The 19,823-nt window shown below is 40.6% G+C and overlaps 1 protein-coding gene across 3 annotated transcripts in view; it reads right to left on the reverse strand.

Moving 5' to 3' along the window:
* LOC128693042 (PRADC1-like protein) overlaps positions 1-19,823 on the reverse strand; it is an 83,170-nt gene that overhangs the window by 29,164 nt on the left and 34,183 nt on the right. For 2 of the 3 annotated variants that reach the window (XM_053782537.2, XM_053782539.2), the window contains exons 2-3: positions 15,373-15,506; positions 2,090-2,208 (exon numbers count right to left, since the gene is read on the reverse strand). In XM_053782537.2, coding sequence (XP_053638512.1) covers positions 2,090-2,208; positions 15,373-15,506 — 253 coding nt within the window. The remainder of the gene's footprint in view (positions 1-2,089; positions 2,209-15,372; positions 15,507-19,823) is intronic. The other variant, XM_053782538.2, reaches the window with a different exon arrangement.

The raw sequence follows: 19,823 nt of genomic DNA on the forward strand, positions 1-19,823 counted from the left end.
AATAAATTAATAATTTCTATGTTGTGGTTTTTATCAATGTGATTAGAAAATAGTCAAAGGAATGTCTAAGAGCAACAAATTTCAGTTCAGTTGAGGTGTAGATGACTCTAGAGCCATGTCTGTTGACAGTCCAAGTAGGGAAGAACAAAGGTGCTAGAAGACTGTATGAACAAGTACAGAGGAACCCCGGCTTTTGTCCTTAATCCATTCCAGAAGGTCAGTCGAAATCCGAAATGGACGAAAACCAAAGTAATATTTCCCATGAGAAATAATGTAAATCCAATTAATCCATTCCAGACACCCAAAAATATTAGCAAAAAATACATTTTATAGAGAATAGCTATAGTTTTACATACAGAAAACAATGAGAAATATAAATGACTAATTTTAATGGATAAATGAACATTTAAATCACTATTACACATTCCTTTGTTGAAGACTTGTTGGCGTATGGAAGAAGGCGAGGAGGGGAGAGGGAGGAGAGGTTATTGTTTGGAAGAGGAATCCCCCTCCATAAGGGTTTCAGGTATCAAATCCCTCTCTCCAGTTACTTCCCTTCTTTCTTTTACTGGCACTAGGACCAGCTTTAGTCACTGGACCCCTGTCGCACAAAAAATCTGTCCAGAGAGCTCTGTTTCTGGTGTCTCTAAGATTTGCCTAAAATGGGACAAGGCATTGAACATGTTGCAGACACGGCTTGCAACAGTTTTGTTAGGGTGATAATTCTCCACAAAACTTTGCACCTCACTCCACTTTGCACAAATGTCCTTAATCACTGAAGACGGCACATTCTCCCCTCTCTCTTCCTCCTCCTCTGAAGCAATTTCCTCAGCTGCAATCTATTGCTGTTCCAGATGAAGGTCTTGCAGCTCTTCAGTGTTTAGCTCTTCCCTGTGGTTCTCCACTAGTTCTTCCACATCCTGGCCACTCACATCCAACCCCATGGACTTCCCCAAGGACACAATACATTTCACAATAGGCGTAGGGTTGTCAGGGTCAGCCTCAAACCCTTCAAAATCATTCTCGAGGACACATTCTGGTCAGTATCAGACGCGTCCGCCCACGTCCTCAGCAGGCGGACGCGTCTGATATGGACGATTTCCAAGCAGAGGTACAAAACCCGGGGTAAAATTTCACCCAAAAAAGTGGTAGAAATCTGAATTGTACGATATCCGCACCGGACAAAATCCGGGGTTCCACTGTATTGTATATTTCTAGCCTTCACATGCGGTAAAAGAATATTCACTATGCTAGAATCTAATCCAGTAAGGGCCATTCAGCACTACACACCAAAGGTGAAAGATGATTGAGGTGTGTAGGGAAGAACATCAGCAAAAAGAATGGGGGTCAGATGATATAGTTATGGAATAGTAAAGCAAGTTTGCATTAAAGAGGGGGGCAATTAAGAAAAGAATAATAAGTACTATACTTGCTAATGACAATGCAATTTGAGTAATGTACTGTATTTTCTACCCCAGTCCAAAAAGTACTGAAATACAGATATAAACACGACTTCATAATGGCAAAACGTTACACAGAATATACTGTACGGGTCATCCTTCAATTTATGCAGTATGCGTGTTCCAGACACATGGCAATATACATATGGTATTACTGACAGAAATAGGAAATTGCATAATAGCAAATTCCTATAAAGTGAACCAGCTTAAAGTAAGAGAAACCTGAACTGGCCCATGGCCTGGTGGCAAAAGCTCTTTCTTCACATGGTGAGGGTCTAGGTTTGATTCCTGGTGAGGGTTGAAACACTGGGCAGGTTTCCTTACACCAGATGTATATGTTCACCAACAGTAAAATAGTAGATACCTGGGCGTTAGTTGGCTGAAGTGGGTCACATCCGGGGACAAAATTTACCTAATTTGCCCGAAATGCTATGCATAACAAGCGGCTTTCTATACAGTAGTATGTCACTGATGTACAAGGTATACAGGCCTAGCTGACATGTAGAAATAAAGATATTATATTATTATTATTAAGATACCAAGCATGTCAACCAATTTGAAACAAGAGGGATTAAGTTGTTTGGGTACAGTAATTATATAAGAATTTACTTAAATTGTCTCCCACTCACCCCCTTGATACTAAAGCGACGGCCCCAAGAAGTTCAAACGCATTATAAGGAACTGAACAACATTCCAAAGGATCAGCCAGCACCAGCCGAACTTCTTTATATTCACGTTTCTGAAAATTCTGTATAAAGTTACAATAAAGTACAGTTTAAAAAATATGAATAATAATTTTTTTGCAGTAATGTACAGTATACTGTCTCTATATGCATATGTAAGGTAAATTCCAAACCAAAGATATATAAGTGCATGGCCTGTAAAATCTTTTCAAATCCTTTAATGCACTGTAGTGAAGTCGATGCCACTTTTTCTTATAAATGTGAAATATAATACTCAAAGAAATTCTATGCTGTACAGTACTAAATGAAAAAAAAAAAAAAAATAAGGCACAGAAATATTCACATAAAAACTGACAATCTCAAAATTTTACTACCAGACTTCCTTAGAGTACGTGTGGTTTTAGGTGTATCCCCAAAATAGGTACCTTTAACCCCTTCAGGGTCCAAGGCCAAAATGTGAAGTGGTGCTCCAGTGCCCAAGAAATTTTTTGAAAAAAAAAAAAAAAAAAAAAGTAATAATGGATTTTTTCTTACAGAATTAAAGGGTATAATTTTTGTGAAGGTAATAAGACAAAAAAAAAATTCTGATCAGTACTTACCGAGATACAGCGGCAGGAAGTTGACCCAAAATGACCGGGTGGCGGCAACATCAGTGACTTCCGCAAAATCCCATTTTTTTTATTTTACGTTTTTTATACTTTTTTCCTTTTCTATTTTTTTCTTTTTCTAATAACATTTGTGGCCTGTGAGACCAGTATAATGTATATTGTATAAGTGTACACTCATTGTATTCAACACAATAACTGCACTAATTTATCATTATATTGCTTGCAAAACTTGTTTACAAGTTTATTGTAAACAAAATGATGAAAATATTAGTGCGGTTATTGTGTTGAATACAACGGTACCATGTGATACAATGGTGCCATAGGGTGCAATTGTACCATATGGTACAATGACACCATATGATACAAAGGTACCATATGGTACAATATGGCACAATGGCACATGATACAATGGCACCATTTGGTACAATGGCACCATTTGGTACAATGGCACCATTTGGTACAATGGCACCATTTGGTACAATGGCACCATTTGGTACAATGGCACCATTTGGTACAATGGCACCATATGATACAATGGTACCATATGGTACAATGGCACCATTTGGTACAATGGCACCATATGATACAATGGTACCATATGGTGCAATGATACCATATGGTGCAATGATACCATATGGTGCAATGATACCATATGGTGCAATGATACCATATGGTTCATTGTACCATATGGTACTGTTGTATCCAACACAATAAACACACTAATATTTTCATTATTACTTTGTTTACAATAGTTGTTTACAACAAAAATATGCAAAAATGTTGTATATTAGTAATGTTTTATTATATATTTACAAGTGTACAGGAACTTGACGTGTTCCTTGAGGTGGATGGCAAAGCACTTTGTCTCGGAAACTGCAGTCAGTAGCTAGCTTGCGTCGCCACTCAATCAGTCTTGGCTTGTGTCTCATGCCACCAACACCTATTGACCATATAGTACACAGTATCATATGTTACAGGGTACCATATGGTACATTGTACTATATGGTATAGGGTACCATGCAGTACAGGATAACATATGGCACAGGGTACCATATGGCACAGGGTATCATATGGCACAGGGTACCATACAGTGCAGGGTACCATACAGTACAGGGTACCATACAGTACAGGGTACCATACAGTACAGGGTACCATACAGTACAGGGTACCATACAGTACAGGACACCATATGGTACAGATACAGGGATAACTATTGAAATAAGTCACCCAAACTTTTTTGGGTTATCCTAAGATTTTATATGTATGCTACTATGTATGATAATCTATGTAATTGTATTTCTGTACACCTGAATAAACTTACTCAAGTGCATGTGGCATCATAAGTAAGTTTATTTAGTTATACACAAATAAAGTTACATGGAATATCATACTTAGCAGCATATGTTTGGAGAACCTAGGATAACCCAAAAAAGTCAGACAGACTTATTTCCATTAGGGTCCCTGTACCATATGGTATAATGTACCATATGGTACAATGTACTATATGGTACATTGTACCATATGGTACCATTGTACCATATGGTACCATTGTACCATATACCATTGTACCATATACCATTGTACCATATACCATTGTATGACATGGTACCATTGTACCATATGGCACAATGGTACCATATGGTTCAAAACCATAGAATTCGTCTTCAGCTCCACTTCCATCAGTCTTAGAACTGTAAGTTGTGAAGAGGAGAGTCAGAATTCGCCCAGAGAGTTGAGTGGGGAGTGAGAGCTTCCTTGCCACCAGGCACTATGAACAAAGCTACTTTGCCGGCGTTCCCACAATGCCATGCGGGCGTCCAGATTTTTTCTATGGTGTGCACACTGACCATCCAGACCCATTCTCTCAGATGTAGGCCTACCAACCTTCTCGTGCTAAATTTGACACAGCTAGAATTTTGGCGTAGATCTACGGTTTGGACCCTGAACGTAGAGCCGTAGATCTATGGGACGGACCCTGAAAGGGTTAAGTGGTGGACAGAATTATCTTTGATTCCTTACCTCTTCCTTCAAGGTTTATGTTTATAACTTGAGCTTATAACTTTAGAATGCCTCGTCCAATCAAATCAATTGTTCAAAATGCTTATGTAACTACAATGGCATATGCAGGTGCCCTCTGATCACTTTCATATACAGGTCTCCCTCAATATTTGCGAGGGTTAGGGGATCAAGAGCCTCACAAATGTTGAAAAATCGCTAATGTTTGGTGCCCCAATATATTGTAGGGAAATATAATACTTGAAATATAACTTGTGATGAATGGTTTGAAAAACCATGAGCAATCATAAAATACACGAAAACGTCGTAAACTGTACTAAATACATACATGTTATGGTTTAATAACATGTATGTTATTAAATACCACTGCCTCCACCAATGCCTCCACCACTTCCTCAACCACTGCGAGTCCCTACTACCGTCCCTCCGACCCCCGCAACTGGCAGCCAGCCCTCCCACCACTGTACTCACCTAATTGTACTCACCTAATTGTGGTTGCAGGGGTCGAGACTCAGCTCATGGCCCCGCCTCTTCACTGATCGCTACTGGGTCCTCTCTCTCTCTCTGCTTCCTGAGCTTTGTCATACCTCTTCTTAAAACTATGTATGGTTCCTGCCTCCACTACTTCACTTGCTAGGCTATTCCACTTGCTGACAACACTATGACTGAAGAAATACTTCCTAACGTCCCTGTGACTCGTCTGAGTCTTCAGCTTCCAGTTGTGACCCCTTGTCCCTGTGTCCCCTCTCTGGAACATCCTATCTCTGTCCACCTTGTCTATTCCCCGCAGTATCTTTTATGTCGTTATTATGTCTCCCCTGACCCTTCTGTCCCCCAGTGTCGTCAGTCCGATTTCCCTTAACCTTTCCTCGTACAACATTCCCTTGAGCTCTGGGACTAGCCTTGTTGCAAACCTTTGTACTTTCTCTAACTTCTTGACGTGCTTGACCAGGTGTGAGTTCCAGACTGGTGCTGCATACTCCAGTATGGGCCTAACATACACAGTGTACAGTGTCTTGAACGATTCCTTATTAAGGTATCGGAACGCTATTCTCAGGTTTGCCAGGCGCCCGTATGCTGCAGCGGTTATTTGGTTGATGTGTGCCTCCGGTGATGTGCTCGGTGTTATGGTCACCCCAAGGTCTTTCTCCCTGAGTGAGGTCTGTAGTCTTTGTCCACCTAGCCTATACTCTGTCTGCGGTCTTCTTTGCCCCTCCCCAATCTTCATGACTTTGCATTTGGCTGGATTGAATTCGAGAAGCCAGTTACTGAACCACATGTCCAGCCTGTCCAGGTCTCTTTGCAGTCCTGCCTTATCCTCGTCCGATTTAATTCTTCTCATCAACTTCACGTCATCTGCGAACAGGGACACTTCAGAGTCTATTCCTTCCATCATGTCGTTCACATATATCAAAAATAGCACTGGTCCTAGAACTGACCCCTGTGGGACCCTGCTCATAACAGGCGCCCACTGTGATACCTCTTCACGTACCATGACTCGTTGCTGCCTCCCTGTCAGGTATTCCCTTATCCATTGCAGTGCCCTCCCTTTTACATGCGCCTGATCCTCCAGCTTCTGCACTAATCTCTTGTGGGGAACTGTGTCAAAGGCCTTCCTGCAGTCTAGGAAAACGCAATCTACCCACCCCTCTCTCTCGTGTCTTACTTCTGTTACCTTGTCATAAAACTCCAGGAGGTTTGTGATACAAGATTTGCCTTCCATAAACCCATGCTGGTTTTCATTTATAATCTTGTTCCTTTCCAGGTGTTCGACCACTCTCCTCCTGATAATCTTCTCCATGACTTTGCACACAATACATGTCAAAGACAGGTCTGTAGTTTAGTGCCTCGTTTCTGTTTCCTTTCTTAAATATGGGGACTACATTAGCTGTCTTCCATTTCTCAGGTAGTTGCCCAGTTTCAAGGGATGTGAACATTAAAATGTTCATTCTGTCAGACACTGCAACACAAGGGTATCTTGGTACAGACCATCAACTTCGACAACCTCTACTAGTGAGAACGGCTGGGTTTGAGAGGGACCTACCCTCCCAAAGCAACCTACGTCTCACCTCCTGGCACTATATAAGGCCCCATTCTGTCACTTCAACTTCATATTGTTTCAGACAACGGAACAATGCTCTTCTCCAGACTGAGGGACTGACCACCTCAAAACTTTAAGGGTGATGGACTGATTACATCGTCTTCAAGTATCTTCTGCTTCTATCAACTTTTCTGTACTCGACTGAAGAAGCCTACTGTGTAGGCGAAACGTTTCGAAATAAAGATACCTAACTGTTGCATATGTGTCTTACCTAACTTTCAAGGGATGTGTTGAAGATTGTGGTTAGAGGCACGCACAGCATCTCTGCTCCTTCTCTAAGGACCCATGAGGAGATGTTGTCCGGTCCCATCGCCTTTGAGGTGTCAAGGTCACTTAAGAGCTTCTTCACCTCCTCCTCAGTTGTTCGTATGTCATCCAACACTTGTTGGTATATTCCCTCTTGATGTTCCCTTCTGTGCTGTCTTCCCACAGCCCTTCCTGTCTCTACTGTAAAAACTTCCTTAAATCTCCTGTTCAGCTCCTCACATACCTCCTGATCATTTCTTGCGAGTTCTCCACCTTCTGTCCTTAATCTGATCACCTGGTCTTTGACTGTTGTCTTCCTCCTGATGTGGCTATACAACAGTTTCGGGTCAGTCTTGATTCTCGATGCTATGTCATTTTCATACTGTCGTTGGGCCTCCCTCCTTACCTGTGCATACTCATTCCTGGCTCTGCGACTGATCTCCCTATTTTCATGTGTTCTCTGCCTTCTGTACTTTTTCCATTCTCTATTGCATTTTGTTTTTGCTTCCTTACACCGTCGGGTAAACCAGGGGCTCGTTCTGGTCTTCCCGTTGTTACTGTTGCCCTTGGGAATAAACCTTTCCACTGCCTCCTTGCATTTTGTTGTTACATATTCCATCATTTCATTTACTGGCTTTCCTGCCAGTTCTCTGTCCCACTGGACCTCCCGCAGGAAGTTCTTCAACCGTATGTAGTCCCCTCTTTTATAGTCAGGCTTTTCCCATTCAACTCCTGTTATTCTCTCCACTTGCAGCTCTACTATGTATTCAAAGCACAGAACCATGTGGTCGCTAGCTATTAAACTACAGTATAAATGTAAACCCATTCATGACTGCATATTGGAATGGCTATTTGGGCAGGTATTGGACGGTGACATCATATGTTTACTCTTGAACACAGCAAAGAATCAAACATTTCTGCTACTGCTAATAATAACAACAGTAATAATAATAATAAATACGATAGAATTGAAGAAGGAAATTGTACAAAAATACGAGGGAGTGGTTGACACATCGTCAGTGTGGCTTTGTTTATGCTGGAATGAGCATTAGTCTCATTCCTCTTCCAAACATTTCACAATAATTCATTGTGTTTGGTGCTTGTAGATTGAGTGTGACTGGAGTGGTAGAGGCAGTGGCAGAGGCAGTGGTTGAGGCAATGGTAGAGGCAGCGCTTGAGGCAGTGGTATTTAATAGCATATATGTTATAAATAATAATAGTACAGTGGTCCCTCAATCGTCCATAATCCGTTCCTGGAAGTGGAACTATTATCAAAATGGACGATTTACGAATCAATTTTCCCCATAAGAAATAATGTAAATTCAATTAATCCATTCCTGACACCCAGAAGTATTAAAACAAAAAAATTTTTTACATGAAATATAGATGTAGTACATAAATAATACATTTGCACATGATGAATTTAACATTAACAGAATAACACTTACCTTTATTGGCGATTCTTCTTTGTGTATGGAAGACTGGAGAAGGAGACAGATTGGATGATTTACTGTTTGGAAGGGGAATCCCCTTCCATCAACACCTCGGGTACCAATTGCTTTTCTGGGGTTACTTCTCTTCTCTGTTTCTTAATGCCACTAGGACCACCTTGAGAGTCACTGGAGTCCTGTCTCGCAAAAAAACTGTCCAGAGAGCTCTGTTTCTGGCGTCTCTTTAAAACTTCCCTAAAATGGGCCAAGACTCTGTCACTGTACAAGTTGCTGATATGGCTTGCAACAACCTTCTCTGGGTGTTGTTTCTCCATAAATCTTTCCATCCTACCCCACATTTCAAAAATCTCCTTAATTTCTGAAGAAGGCACCTTCCTCCATCTCTCTCTCTCTCTCTTCCTCCTCTGCAGCAAGATTCTGAGCTGCGATCTGTTGCCGTTCCTGCTGAAGCTCTTGCAGCTCCTCAGTGGTTAGCTCTTCGTTGTGGTCCTCCACCAACTCTTCCACATCCTCCAAACTCACATCCAACCCCATGGAACTCCCCAGTGCCACAATGGATTTAACAACTGACATAGGCTCATCAGGGTCAGCCCCAAACCCTTCAAAATCCCTCTTGTGGACACAATTTTCTCTAAGCAGAGTTCAAAGTCCTGGTAGTCACTCCCTCCCAAGCCTTACCTATAAGGCTTACGCAATGGAGAATACTGAAATGTTCTTTCCAAAAATCTTGTAGGGTCAAGCGAGTGTCTGAGGTCACATTCAAGTGCCTTTCAAACATTGCTTTGGTGTAGAGTTTTTTAAAGTTTGCAATGACCTGCTGGTCCATGGGCTGGAAGAGAGGAGTGGTATTCAGGGGCAAGAACTGTACTGTGATGAACCCAAACTCCTTCAGAATTACGTCATCCAAGTTTGGAGGATGAGCAGGTGCACTGTCCATTACTAGGAGGCACTCGAGATCCAATTTCTTTTCCGGGAGGTAATTCTTCACACTAGGGCCAAACACTTCATTGAACCACTCGACGAAAATGTCATTTGTGACCCATGCCTTACTATTAGATCTCCAAAACACACACAATTTACTCTTCATAACATTGTTTTTCTTGAACACTCTGAGATTTTCAGAATGGTACACTAGTAACGGCTTCACTTTGAAATCCCCACTAGCATTAGCACAGAACATTAGCGCCAGCGTGTCTTTCATAGGCTTGTGTCCTGGCAGCTCCTTTTCTTCCTGAGTAATGTAGGTCCTCTTTGGCATTTTCTTCCAAAAGAGGCCTGTTTCATCACAATTGAACACTTGTTCAGGTTTCAGTCCTTCACTGTTTATGTACTCCTTGAATTCATGCACATATTTTTCAGCTGCCTTGTGGTCCGAACTGGCAGCCTCACCATGCCTTACCACACTGTGTATGCCAGTACGCCTCTTAAATCTCTCAAACCAGTCTTTGCTGGCCTTAAAGTCACTCACATCACCACTAGTTGCAGGCAATTTCTTTACCAAATCTTCATGCAACTGCCTAGCCTTTTCACAAATAAGCGACGTCATAAGACTATCTCCTGCTAATTGTTTCTCATTTATCCACACCAATAATAACTTCTCAACATCTTCGAGTACTGTTGATCTCATTTTTTTCAGCATATTTACCCCCTTTGCAACAACAGCGTCCTTGGTTTCCTTTTTCTTGGCTATGATGGAAGATATGGTTGTACGGGATTTGTTATACATCCTGGCCAGTTCACCCACACATACGCCACTATCATATTGTTCAATGATGTTTTTCTTAAATTCAATCGTATTTCTCACCTTTACCAAAGGCTTGGCACTAGGAGCTTTCTTTGGAGCCATGGTAGCTTATTTAGCACTTAAATAACTTGCAAGCACTAAAATAAATGGAATACAGGTCTCCCTCAACATTCACGTTTTCAGCTTTCGCGGGCTTCACACATTCACGAATTCCCAACCGCCAAATTCCCAGCCACCAAATTCCCAGCCACCAAATCATATTCAAGTTCCCCGCCACCTGCGAGTCCCTACTACCCTCCCACCAGCCCCCACAACTGGCAGCCAGCCCTCCCACCACTCAGTGTGGTGAGTGTTTTGTTTGTTCATTATTTGCTATTAAACTACAGTATAAATAATGTAAACCCATTCTTGACTGCATATTGGAATGGCTATTCGGACAGGTATTAGACGGTGACATGTGTTTACTCTTGAACACAGCAAAGAATCAAACATTTCTGCTACTGCTAATAACAACAATAGTAATAATAATAATAATAAAAATAATAATAATAATAATAATAATAATAATAATAAATACGATATAATTGAAGAAGGATGTTGTACAAAAATACGAGGGAGTGGTTGACACATCGTCAGTGTGACTTTGTTTATGCTGGAGTGAACATTAGTCTCCCTGCTCTTCCAAACATTTCACAATAATTCATTGTGTTTGGTGCTTGTAGATTGAGTGTGACTGGAGTGGTAGAGGCAGTGGTTGAGGCAGCGATTGAGGCAGTGGATGAGGCTGCTGTTGAGGCAGCGATTGAGGCAGTGGTTGAGGCAGCTGTTGAAGCAGCGATTGAGGCAGTGGGTGAGGCAGCTGTTGAAGCAGCGATTGAGGCAGTGGTTGAGGCAGCTGTTGAGGCAGCGATTGAGGCAGTGGTTGAGGCAGCTGTTGAGGCAGCGATTGAGGCAGTGGTTGAGGCAGCTGTTGAGGCAGCGATTGAGGCAGTGGGTGAGGCAGCTGTTGAGGCAGCGATTGAGGCAGTGGGTGAGGCAGCTGTTGAAGCAGCGATTGAGGCAGCTGTTGAGGCAGCGATTGAGGCAGTGGTTGAGGCAGCGATTGAGGCAGCTGTTGAGGCAGCGATTGAGGCAGTGGTTGAGGCAGAGATTGAGGCAGCTGTTGAGGCAGCGATTGAAGCAGTGGGTGAGGCAGCTGTTGAGGCAGCGATTGAGGCAGTGGGTGAGGCAGTGGTTGAGGCAGCGGTATTTAATAACATACATGTTATTAATAATAATAATACATGTTATTAATAATAATACATGTTATTAATAATAATAATACATGTTATTAATAATATGTACTATTATTATTTATAACATATATGTTATTTAATACCACTGCCTCAACTGCTGAATTATTGTGAAATGTTTGGAAGAGCAGGGAGACTAATGTTCACTCCAGCATAAACAAAGCCACACTGACGATGTGTCAACCACTCCCTCGTATTTTTGTACAATTTCCTTCTTCAATTATATCGTATTATTATTATTATTATTATTACTACTACTACTACTATTGTTATTATTAGCAGAAGCAGAAATGTTTGATTCTTTGCTGTGTTCAAGAGTAAACACATGATGTCACCGTCCAATACCTTTCTGAATAGCCATTCCAATATGCAGTCATGAATGGGTTTACATTATTTATACTGTAGTTTAATAGCAAATAATGAACAAACAAAACACTCACCACACTGAGTGGTGGGAGGGCTGGCTGCCAGTTGCAGGGCTCGGAGGGAAGGTAGTAGGGACTTGCAGTGGTTGAGGAAGTGGTGGAGGCATTGATGGAGGCAGTGGAGGAGTCTGTGGTATTTAATAACATACATGTTAGTAAAACATAACATGTATATATTTAGTACAATTTACGACGTTTTCATGTATTTTATGATTGTTCATGGTTCAACAAGTTAAGGAAGCAGTATTGTATTATATTTCCCTACAATATATTGGGGCACCAAACATTCACGGTTTTTCAACATTCGTGAGGCTCTTGATCCCCTAACCCTCGCGAATGTTGAGGGAGACCTGTATTATGAAATATTTCGCTGGAGCACGTGAGGGGAACCATCGCTCACTGGTAAACAATGGCACACTGGCTGGGAAGGAAAGGCCAAGGCGGCTCAGAGCATGAGTACGCGTCCAGGACGAAGGACTATTAGCGAGTTACCGGACCATTTGCGAGCCAATATTTTGACGAAAAAACAGGACTATTTCTGAAATGGACAACTTTCAGGCCGGACGATTATTGAGGGACCACTGTACATGTTATTATTATTATTAACAACATGTATGTTATTAAATACCACTGCCTCACCCGCTGCCTCTACCATTGCCTCACCCACTGCCTCACCCACTGCCTCTACCACTGCCTCTACCACTGCCTCTACCACTGCCTCTACCACTGCCTCTACCACTGCCTCTACCACTGCCTCTACCACTGCCTCTACCACTGCCTCTACCACTGCCTCTACCACTGCCTCTACCACTGCCTCTACCACTGCCTCTACCACTGCCTCTACCACTGCCTCTACCACTGCCTCTACCACTGCCTCTACCACTGCCTCTACCACTGCCTCTACCACTGCCTCTACCACTGCCTCTACCACTGCCTCTACCACTGCCTCTACCACTGCCTCTACCACTGCCTCTACCACTGCCTCTACCACTCCAGTCGTACTCAATCTACAAGCACCAAACACAATGAATTATTGTGAAAAGTTTGGAAGAGGACAGAGACTAATGCTCATTCCAGCCACACTGACAATGTGTCAACCACTCCCTCGTATTTTTGTAAAATTTCCTTCAATTCTATCGTATTTATTATTATTATTATTACGTACTGTTGTTATTATTAGCAGTAGCAGAAATGTTTGATTCTTTGCTGTGTTCCAGAGTAAACACATGATGTCACCGTCCAATACCTGTCCGAATAGCCATTCCAATATGCAGTCAAGAATGGGTTTACACATTATTTATACTGTAGTTTAATAGCAAATAATGAACAAACAAAACACTCGCCACACAGTGGTGGGAGGGCTGGCTGCCAGTTGTGGGGGTCGAGGGAGGGTAGTAGGGACTCGCAGGTGGTGGGAAACTTAAATATGATTTGGCGGCTGGGAATTTGGCGGTTGGGAATTTGCGAATGTGTGAAGCCTGCGAAAGTTGAAAACACAAATGTTGAGGGAGACCTGTATATACAAAATGCCATTCTTGATTTAAGTTTCTGAGAAATAATTTCAGAGCCTCTTCTGATCAGCTTCAAGCTTTCAATACTTGAATATCCTACTTAGAAAAAGGTTGGAACAATGTCAACTGTCATTTGCACCACATGCTGCCAGCTTTTTTAACTGCTAATCATTTTATATAGCACAAAAATTATACTTGCTAAATTATTGCACGAAACTTAAAATACGTTATAATCTTTAGCCAAATACTTGTACCATACTATTTAATACTAGTACTGGCTAAAGTATCAGTTTTAGTCTGCCCAAAATGCAAGGTAAAAAAACTGACCTTCCAAAGGCTGTATAAAAGAAGTTATGCCAGAGCTGAATCAGCACCCAATAACACTGGTCTACAACAAAAATATATACTTCAAAAATAAAACTAGTTTTTTTTCTTCAACATGTTGGCTGTCTCCCACCAAGGCAGGGTGATCCAAAAAAGAAACATTTTCAACATTTCCTCCTTGCTGCAATATTTAACCCATAAACGGTCCAAGCAGATCTATGTTCACGTGTAGTGCTACAAAAGTAGATCTACGTTTTTTTTTACACATTTTCAAATGTAAAAAACAAAAACAAGATTACTTTTTTTTTACATACTTTCAAATGTTGAAAAAACGTATATATACGTTTGGACCGTTTACGGGTTAAAGCTCATCCATCCAGCCCAATGGCACTTCTGAACACCTTAGCATTAAATATTTACAGCCCCTTTATAAATATGTTAAACAACCATGGTGACATCACACATCCCATTTAAGACCTCCTTTTACTGGAAATAGTCCCCTCTCTCCTACATACCCTAACCTAAGCCTCATTCTGCATAAACACTCCTAACTACTTTTGGTAATTACCTCCTCTGCACACATGGCGAGATTAGATCCTATGTTTGAGAAGAAGTCGTTTATCTTGTTAGCTGTGTCAGTGGGATGTAGTGGTGTTTCATTATGTTTAGTTAGGACAATATGATTGTGACCAGACTTACCTGGAGTTCATTACCTTTGTAAATTGTGAGTTCATTACCTCTGTAACTTGCTCAGCTATCAAAACTTTGGAGTCCAGTCCCTGGACCAATTATGTACCTCTGTAATCTTTTGACTACCGCCCACAGGATGGGTATGGGGTGCATAATAAACATATTAAACTAAACTAACTAACTGCCACACATTTACATCTACCACATTATTTCCCTAACCATCCTATCATATACCTTTTTTAGAGTCATATGTATAATGAAAGGTTCCATACATTTATCTAAATATTGTTTATATGTATGCCTTAATACAATTTCCAGGAAATAAAATTGATTCTGATTTTGACATGATTGGAGTATGCCGGTGTCAATATGCCCATTTTATTTCTAAAGCTGTATGGTATTTTTTTTACATGAAGCAAGTTGAGTATACCTCCTCTGAATGGCTTTAATCTTGAATGACTGACATCTTATAAAAAGAATGATACCTTCTGAATCTGGGCTGTGTAGGTGCAAATTTACCAACTGCTTCTGCTACTCATGGCATCTCCTAATCATGCCTCTATAGCCCATATTAATGTGCTATAACAAACATACTGGATATTATAACAAATAACCTATATGCATGTCTATACAGTAACATAAAATGAGATAATTTAAGGCTCCTCTCGGCAAAAACAAAATCTCATTTACGCTGGATATCTTGGGATGCAAAACATACAGCATTTGATTTTTTTTTTTTTTAACCTCTATGGTGTCTCCTGACAGGACAGGATAGACTCCAGAAAACATTTATGCTACATTAAAACATCTCTCAAACTTACAAATGGAATACCAAAATTTTTTGCTTGACGGAGGCGGTAAGTATAGCTCAGCTCTTCAGGATAGAGCACTTCAAAGAAGATATCATCTTCGATGAAATCAAATATAGTAGCTTCGTTCCACACAGCATTTGAAACTGAAATAAAGAAATATGTACATTATGTGATTTTGTATATTTACTTATGTACATTATGTAATAAGTAAATATACAAAATTATGCTCTTAGACATAAATATGCCCTCACTGGTTGATAGGTGGAAGAGAGACATGATAACCAAATATCATTAAAGAATAGATACCGGGTAATTTGGTGTACCTTCATCTGAAAGCGCAAGAGATCATAGTTGTAAACTGAGGAAAAAAAGGGAAGCTGAAAAGTTACTGTACCAGAATTAATCCCCTGGTACAGCTGGAAAACATTAGAAAGTGTTTTCATAAGACACCTGATGTGTCTGTTCACCCATCAGTAAAATGGGCACCTAGGCGTCAGTCGACTGGTGTGGGTTGCATCCTGGGACAAAATTAACCGAATTTGCCCGAAATGCTCTGCATAACAAGGGGCTTTCTATATAGTATTATGTTACTGATGTCAGCTAGGCCTGTATACCTTATACATGTACTTTCAGAAATAATTATATTATTATTGTATAAATTATTTAGATAAATAAGAAAAGATAAATGTACACACATTAAACATAAGCTAGAAGTTTGAAGAATTCACCTGCCATCTTGTGTGTTAAACCCTTTTACTGTCTCCCATGTACATTTCCATTACTGATGCTAGTGGTGTTCATGTAGATATATGTTTTCAGCACAGTGCTTTTAAATATGCTGCAAGTGGTAAATTTTGGTCTGGACATGAGAGGCTGGGTCTGTGCTATGAGTGTGCATATATAAATAAAAAGAAAATCCTGCCCATACAGTACATGATGGAAAAAGCAAACCTCTGATCTTGTGTTTAGATAAAAAAAAAAAAATTACGAGCTACAGAAATTAAGTAACAGTAGGGTATTCAAATTTATTATATTTTGAACTTTATAATACAGATATAATCTGATACAATATAAGGGTCAGAAGAAAGCCACAAATTATGCATATGCATTTTGGGTAAACTAATCATAAGGCTTCCATACTATGTACAGTACAGTGGACCCTCCCTTTTCGTTGATCTCCATTATTCCCGATTTCCGCTTTCGTCAACTTTTTTTCGTTAATATTTTGGTTCCATTTTCATCGATGGTACAGAACCTGTCCAGTGCCCAGCACGCAGACAAAGCCACTTCCCACACGCATTCTCAGGCAGTGTCGTGTTGTTTCTTGGCGAGTGAACATATCCTGCGAGGTCATACGAAACATTTCGTAATACACCTACCATCCGATTTACGACCTACTCGACATACGACCACTCGACTTGCAACCATGTTTTTTATGCCAAATTTCTGGGAAATAAACAACTGTTTGTGTTGTACACAGTGTTTATCCTAAACCTTACGGTATAAAATACAGTACTAACAGCATAAAAAGTAAAGTAAAAAATGAAATACCAAAGTAAAACAATAAAATCATTACAAAAGTGTGATGTTGATGTTCAGCAGTAAGGTTCGACTTATGTCCATTTTGACTTATGACTGGTTGGTCGGAACCAAGCTTGGTCATAAGTAATCCATTGTTTTTAGCACTTGTTTATTATGTGTGACTACTAAATAAGCCACCATGGCCCCAAAAGAAAGCTGCTAGTGCCAGTCCTTTGGTAAAGAAAATGAGAAACATCATAGAAGTGAAAAAAGAAATCGTTCAAAAATATGATAGTGGCATACGCATTGCTGAACTCGGCAGAATATACGGGAAGGCGCCATCAATGATCAGCTCCATTGTGGCAAGAGAAAAGAAATCACAGAAGCTGATGTTGCAAAAAGAGTGAATGCAATAACCAAACAGATCCCAAACAATTGAAGTGGAGAAATTGTTACTGGAGTGGATCAGAGAGAGAGTTAGCAGGAGATAGTGTTATGCAGTCGATAATTTGTGAAAAGGCAAGGCAGTTGCATGCCAATCTCAAAGAAACTGCCTGAAACGAGTGCTGATGTTGGCGAATTTAAGGCCAGCAAAGGCTGGTTCGAAAAATTCAAGAAACAAAGTGGCATACACGTTGTAAGGCATGGCGAGGGTGCCAGTTCAGGCAAACAAGCAGCTGAAAAATTCGTGCAGGAATTCAAAGGTTATGTAGAGGCTGAAAAATTCCAACCCCAACAAGTGTTCAATTGTGATGAAACAGGCCTGTTTTGGAAGAAAATGCCAAAGAGGACCTACATCACACAGGAGGAAAAGGCACTCCCAGGACACAAGCCAATGAAAGACAGGCTAACTCATGTGGTAATGCTAGTGGGGATTTCAAAGTGAAGCCTTTACTAGTGTATCACTCTGAAAATCCCAGAGTAAATTGTGTGTGATGTGGAAGGCTAACAGTAGGGTATGGGTCACTAGGGAAATTTTCCTGGAATGGTTCAATGAAGTGTTTGGTCCAAGTGTAAAGAAATACCTCCTGGATAATAAATTGCCACTCCAGTGCCTCCTGTTAATGGACAATGCTCCTGCTCATCCTCCAGACTTGGAAGACCAATTATCTAAGGAATTCAGTTTTGTAACAGTAAAGCTCTTGCCTATAACACCACTCCTCTCATCCAGCCCATGAACCAGCAGATCAGTGCAAACTTCAAAAAACTGTACACCAAAGCAATGTTTCAAAGGTGCTTTGACATAACCTCGGACTCTGAATTGACCCTAAGAGAGTTCAGGAAGAATCACTTCAATATCTTCCACTGCATAAGTCTTACAATTAAGGCTTGGCAGGGAGTGACTTTCAGGATGATGAACTCTGGCTGGGGAAAATTGTGGCCAGATTGTGTCCAAAAGAAGGATTTTGAAGGGTTTGTGGTTGACCCTGTCGACCCTACACCTGTTGTGCAATCAACTGTGGCATTGGGGAATCCATGGGGTTGGATGCGAGTGGCGAGGATGTGGAAGAGTTGGTGGAGGACCACAATCAAGAGCTAACCACTGATGAGCTGCAAAAGCTTCATCTGCAACAGCAACAGACCACAGCTCAGGAAATTGCTTCAGAGGAGGAGGAGGAAGAGAGATGGAAGAAGGTGCCTTCCTCAAAGATTAAGGAGATTTGTGCAATACGGACTAAAGTGCATTCATTTGTGAAGGAACATCATCCTGAGAAAGCTGTTGCAATCCGTGCAGGCGACCTTTACAATGACAATGCCATGTCTCGTCTTAGGCAGAAACAGACCTACCTGGACAGATATTTTGTGCAACAGGGGTCCAGTGACTCAAGCTGGTCCTAGTGGCATTAAAAAACAAAAGAGGGAAGTGACCTGAGATAAGAACTTGGTACCTAGAATCTTTATGGAGGGGGATTTCCCTTCCAAAGAATAACCTCTTCCCTCTCCCCTCCTCCCTGTCTTCCATCCATCAACAACAGCCATCAATAAAGGTAAGTGTCATGTTGAATGTTCATTCTTTTGTGCATATAAATCTATCTTTAAGGTAAAAAAAATTTTTTTTTTTGTTAATACTTCTGGGTGTCTGGAACGGATTAACTGGATTTACATTATTTCTTATGGAGAATGGTTTCCGTTTTCGCCAACCGCTCTGGAACGGATCAAACACGAAAACCGAGGGTCCACTGTACTTATATCTAGACCTATTATATAAATTTAGTCAGTACAGCTTGGGTAATAAATTAATTATAAGTACAACACAGAACTGGTCAATTACAAATAAGTTACACTGAAATTATATCAGTTCAATGAGCTTCACTGAACTGAGGTGGTGAAATCAAAGCATGAGAATTTACAGTTAGTGGATATAACATTTATGCAAGATCTAACCTTTTTTTACATTTTACATGTACATTAAAAATTTTCAGAAAAATCTCCAGACATATCTTCAGAAATATTGCGTTGGTTTGTTTACTGACATTCATAACAAATAATAATAGGGAAAAATGTGGCCAGATTGTGTCCAAAAGAAGGATTTTGAAGGGTTTGAGGCTGACCCTGTCGACCCTACACCTGTTGTGCAATCAACTGTGGCATTGGGGAATCCATGGGGTTGGATATGAGGGAGAAAAAACATACATGTATCTGGATAGGGAAAATTCATTGAGCACATATTAACCCTCAAGCGGTCCAAACAAATCGACGTTCAAATTCGTAGTGCTACAAAAGTAGATCTACTTTTTTTAACATTTTCATATGTAACAAAAAATAAAATGTAGATAAAAGTTATTTTTGCAAGTTTTCAAATGTAAAACAAAAAAGATCTACATTTTTTACATACTTTCAGATGTTGAAAAAACGTATATATACGTTTGGACCATTTAACCCTTTGACTGTCGCGGCCGTATATATACGTCTTATGAGCCACCGAGTTTGACATACAT

The sequence above is a fragment of the Cherax quadricarinatus genome, chromosome 38 (assembly GCF_038502225.1).
Source record: "Cherax quadricarinatus isolate ZL_2023a chromosome 38, ASM3850222v1, whole genome shotgun sequence".
Classification (NCBI taxonomy): Eukaryota; Metazoa; Arthropoda; class Malacostraca; order Decapoda; family Parastacidae; genus Cherax; species Cherax quadricarinatus.